We start from the raw sequence: 5,078 nt of genomic DNA, 5'->3' as shown, positions 1-5,078 counted from the left end.
AAATGATTTCCAGGCATTCTGCTTGTATCTACATGAATCATTTGAATAAGCCACTGGGAGTGATGGTAGTTCCAGCCTCACTGCCTGCTCAGCCCATCCCTAACAGTCCTGAAATTATCTCCCCTCCCCTTCTTCTCTGTCTTGCATCCCTAGCTTGAAAAGAAAAATGGGAACTAAATGGGCATGATAAGGCCATTGGGATTATGGAGTAAATTAGAGTACAGAGAGAAAATTAAAGATGTTTTTTTTATAAAGATGTATATAAAGATTTTATAAAGATGTATAATTATGAAGAGTATACTTAAGTAAACAGTATTGTTTTCTAACCTAATTTAAATTTCACTAAATGTATCCATCTGACAATTTAACTGAAAGTCTTGAGTTACTTTCTGTAACACTTAGATAAATACAGGAAGAGAAAAGAATGTTTTGGTGGTGATGGGCCTTAATTAGTGATTCTTCTCTAGAGGTGGCAGACATACCATGTGATTGCCAGGAAGGAAATGACCCAAAACCAATAATGTCAACTGGACAGATGAATCCTAAGTGACCAGTAAACACCTATTTAGAGAGGCCTCAGTAATTCCACGCAACTTCCTTTGAACACTGGTGCAAATACCAAGCTTCACTTGTTCCTTTGTTAAGGATTCAGTATGCAGTGGAATTAGCTATTCACACCATTCATTTATACACATGACTGTGAAATGTTACTCCTCAGTTGTATGCAGATGGCTAATAAGCCCCAGACTTTTAAAGTCATTACTGTACAGGACCAGCTATAGGATTTGCAGTGCTCAATGCAAAATGAAAATGCAGAGCCCTTTATTCAAAGTTATTGAGAATTTCAAGATGATGACAGCAGAGCATTAAACTTAGTGCAGGACCCTTCTGATCACGAGACCCTGCACAGATTGAGCGCCCAAGGAGCTGGCCCTGAATATAATAGCTGTCACACATACAATCAGACTTTCATTTATACATATTACTATGAGACGATTACATGATCAAATGAATTACCAAAGAGAAACATGCCGTCCAGGTTTTTAGTGTGAGTCAAGGACTGGAAACAGCAGAGAAGTTTCTAAGAGGTCTAAGGGAGACCCCTTCTAACACTACGTGTCTAGGTTTTCTTCAGCCCACTCTTCCCTTAGTTCCTAAAGATTATATCCTACTTATATTCTATAGCTATAGGCCATATACGTAACAGGAAGTCGTGACTTACGTGAAGACATTCTGTTCATACAAATAATAGCCCGTGTGTATTGAGGGCTGCTGGGATGGCGTTCTCGGTTTCCCAGCGGAAGCACGGAGCTTCAAAGAGCTCATTATGGAAGAGGCAGCTGGAGCCCAGGCTCCTGGTCGCTCTGCTTCGCTGCCTTTCTCACAGGGTTCCCGCTGATCCTGGCAAGACCAGGGTGGCTTTTCAAAGGATTGATCTCATAGGCCCAGTAACACCCCTGTCAGGTTGGGAGTGTTCGCTTCAATTTACACACAAGAAAACAACTTCAGAGAGGTTATGTGATATTACAAGGTAATAAGGTAGCAAATGGCAGAGCTAAGACTAAAATCTGGCCTTCTAACCACAGTGTGATTATATTTTCTCTGCTCCCCCACTTCGGGGCACAGCAAATTCCCCTGAACAAACCATTTCTTCTCAACCATATTGATTTCTTTTCCAAGAGACTTAAATGAACAGATATTGCCTTTCCCAAAGGAAAAGTGAATCTCCACTACATTTTAATGGAGAAAATCATTCTTGATAAAAAGGCCTTCAATTCCCTATGGAGTTTTTGTCCTGGACGCATATCTAAATAATGTAGGGTTTTAGTTGAGTGCAGTTGGAGGTAATTGAGGAAGTGGAGGAGGAAGCTGGCAAGAGTCCAGTTCCCTCAAAGGTGACTCCACCTTCTGCAGGTGGCCTTGCTTAATGTATACACAAGGCATTACCATTAAGGACCAAGAAATTTTCACAGCTAGAAACAAGAAAACGAGACCTAGGTATTGGGCTATAGAACAGGGGTCGGCAAACTGCGGCTCGCNTATCCTTAAACTTTATCTATGTGTCAGTTAATTGTCTAGTACAATGAAATGAGATCACCAGTCTCTTTTTATATCCTTAAACTTTATCTATGTGTCAGTTAATTGTCTAGTACAATGAAATGAGATCACCAGTCTCTTTTTATTACTGTTTTGTTTTGGTTTTTTTAACAAACTATCCAAATTGTATTCACTCATTTACTCATCATTTATTTGGGAATTTATTACGTGCTAGAATACCCTTATTCCCTTTGGTTGAAAGAAACCCTGCAAGGTTTTTCAGAGATTATAGTTTGAGCATGATTCCTTTATCAGAACGAAGGTCTCTGCGTTTTTGGCTTGTGAGTCTCCATAAATGTGGCTGATGTGCAAGAATTTAGTTGGGTTCTGGATGTTCACGGTTGTCATAGCCAAGTTTTAATGGATAATCTAGTTTCAGTTTCCTCAATGGCACTATCCAGTAATTGAAATTTTTTCATCCGGGGAATTACAAAATATTAGTTATCCATTGTACTATGTTCAATACTCAGGTGATTTGTCTCCTTAGCAATAAAGTAGCTATGAGAATTTTGCCTAAATTAAGCCTTCCACCACTCCCATGTTTCTCAAAAATGTGAAGTAATTCCTTCCCCCAAAGGTCAACTTCAAAACCCATGAAGAATACATTCTAATCTTTGGACGTTGGTTTGAGGACTCCTTTCGTTTTTGACATTAACTTGCCTTGTGCAGGTTCTAAATCTGTGAGATTAGGGTATCAGAGGAAAAGCAACATCTTAATATTCCTTTTTCAGGAAACAGATCATGCCACAGACATGGTGAGCCGTGCAATTAAAGATTCCAAGACTCCAGAAGAAATGAAGCATAGCCAGTCTATGGTTGAAGATGCACAGCTGCCCCTTGAGCAGAAGAAGAGGAAAATCCAGAGGAACCTTCGGACATTAGAACAGACGGGACACGTGTCATCCAAAAATAAATACCAGGACATTCTCAATGAGATTGCCAAGGTTTTTGGAAACAGTATTCTTTCTTCATGTAGCAGACATTTGCTAATCATTGGTCACCTGCTGGGCAATCTGTGAGGTGACATGAGGGGTTCATAGTTGTGTATGCCATGGTCAATGCTACAGACTCGTAAAGGTTTCAGAGTAGTTGATAACTTTTAATGGAGAGTAATCATAACTCCCCCAAGCCATTAGAAGAGTTGACACACACCAGAAATAAATTATCAGGAAATGTAGTAGACAAGTTTCATCCATGCCTTTAAGAAATACCTAAAGGCATTGGTTTCTAAAATGACACTTTTAGAAGAGCTCTTTCTCGAGTTGTTAGTTGTAATGCCCAGTTGCCCTTAGAACCTGCTGCTGAGATGGTAACTCTGTGTCACAGCGAGTTTGCCTTTAAGCAATGTAGACTATATGTAGTCTTGACTTGAAAGTTAGTTTCTGTTTTCTCATCCCATATTTTGACAATTCAGAAACTTCCTGAAAAAAGATCTCAAATTAGTGCAAGGAAACATTACAGGAACTGGCTGAGATCTGTTTGCCAAGGATAAGGAAGATCTGGTTTCAAGGGATATTTGTGTTCAAAGGATATTTCATTATTTTTACCCAAACATGCTCATTGAAATGGGTCTGGAAGTGAAGGGCAGTTAAGTGATCAGGGGGAAAAAATTAATTTTCTTAGCTTCTGGGAGAGAAATGCACTCAGCTTCATGCTTCTATGGAAAGTCATGGTCAGACTTATTCCTCCTAGCCCGAGTGAGTCAAGGAAAGTAGCATTTCTTTCTATAACTCTGGGGTGGAAAATATTTCTCTTTGGAAAAATGCAGTAGAGAAATTGACGCTTTTGCCTTAAAAAAAGAAGAACAGCTATTAAGAAGGCATCAACCAAAGGATTCTATTTAATGAAGAATTTTCACTTAAGAAGGGTGTGTCTGTCTATCTTTGAATTCCTAGGGGAATGTTTTTAATTTGTCCACAATGGAAAAATAATATTAAATAGGCACCATTTTCTTAAATGAAACCTTTTCATAATTTACCAACTAGAATTCCAAGAAAAGGAAAAAACAACCTGGTATCTGTGAGTTTAATTGTAGCATAGTTCTTATAAGCTCTAAGCAACTTGGACAACTTTATGTTCTAGGAACTCTATTTAAATCCAAGTATTAGTTATATAATTATCAGTGTTCAATGTTTTCAGTTAGTCCTGGAAGTCCAGTTATGGTTTTTGTAAACCTTGAGAATAGTTCCCAGTTTTATTTAAAAGGGTATTTATTTTTTTCTTATTTCTAAAATGAATGCAATTATTAAATTTAATCCTTTTCAGCATATTCTTCAAAGTGGAATGTTTGCAGTATCCTGAAGAAATTGCTTTTCTACTGCTAACGTCTTCCTTGTGCCCTTTTTAAAACACTATTCTTCTTTAAATTAATTGTATGGTCATTTTAACATTGCTTCTTTGCTTTTCCGCCAAGAAAAAAATAAATCTTAGCAGCTCTCTTAAAGTGAAATAAGGACACTTGCCAGCTCTGAAATGAAAAGGGAAGGATGTGAGAGATTAAAATACAGTGACTGACTGAGATAAACTACCAGTTAACAGTCACAAATGGTGATTTCATACTTGATAATCTTCCTGTCCCAAAGTGGCAAAATCAGAAAGCAAACTTCTGCTTCAGTCTCATGTCATAGCCTTTCCTTGTTGTTTTAGGACATTCGAAATCAAAGAATCTATCGTAAGCTTCGAAAAGCTGAGTTGGTGAAACTTCAGCAGACCTTGGGAGCTCTTAACGAGAAGGCAGCATTTTATGAAGAGCAAATTAATTATTATGACACCTACATAAAGACTTGCTTAGACAACTTAAAAATAAAGTAAGTTCAAATCATATGTTCATTTGCAATGTCATGATTGATAAGGGGTGTCCATTTTTTTTTTTTAAAGATTTCATTGGGGAATTGGGGGAGGGGAACAGCACTGGGGAATCGGGGGAAGGGGAACAGACAAGTTGCTGTAGTTTTTTGTTTTTCAGTCTAGTTGTGGAGGAC

General features: G+C 38.1%; 1 protein-coding gene across 1 annotated transcript in view; it reads left to right on the top strand.

The window, feature by feature from the left end:
- The window catches only part of IQGAP2 (IQ motif containing GTPase activating protein 2), a 325,198-nt gene that overhangs the window by 304,984 nt on the left and 15,136 nt on the right, over window positions 1-5,078 (top strand). The window contains exons 31-32 of the mRNA XM_019641003.1: window positions 2,829-3,041; window positions 4,744-4,904. Coding sequence (XP_019496548.1) covers window positions 2,829-3,041; window positions 4,744-4,904 — 374 coding nt within the window. The remainder of the gene's footprint in view (window positions 1-2,828; window positions 3,042-4,743; window positions 4,905-5,078) is intronic.

The sequence above is a fragment of the Hipposideros armiger genome, unplaced genomic scaffold, assembly GCF_001890085.2.
Source record: "Hipposideros armiger isolate ML-2016 unplaced genomic scaffold, ASM189008v1 scaffold_55, whole genome shotgun sequence".
Lineage (NCBI taxonomy): Eukaryota > Metazoa > Chordata > Mammalia > Chiroptera > Hipposideridae > Hipposideros > Hipposideros armiger.
Note: the sequence above shows the minus strand (reverse complement) of the source record. Positions and strands in the feature narration are given on the sequence as shown.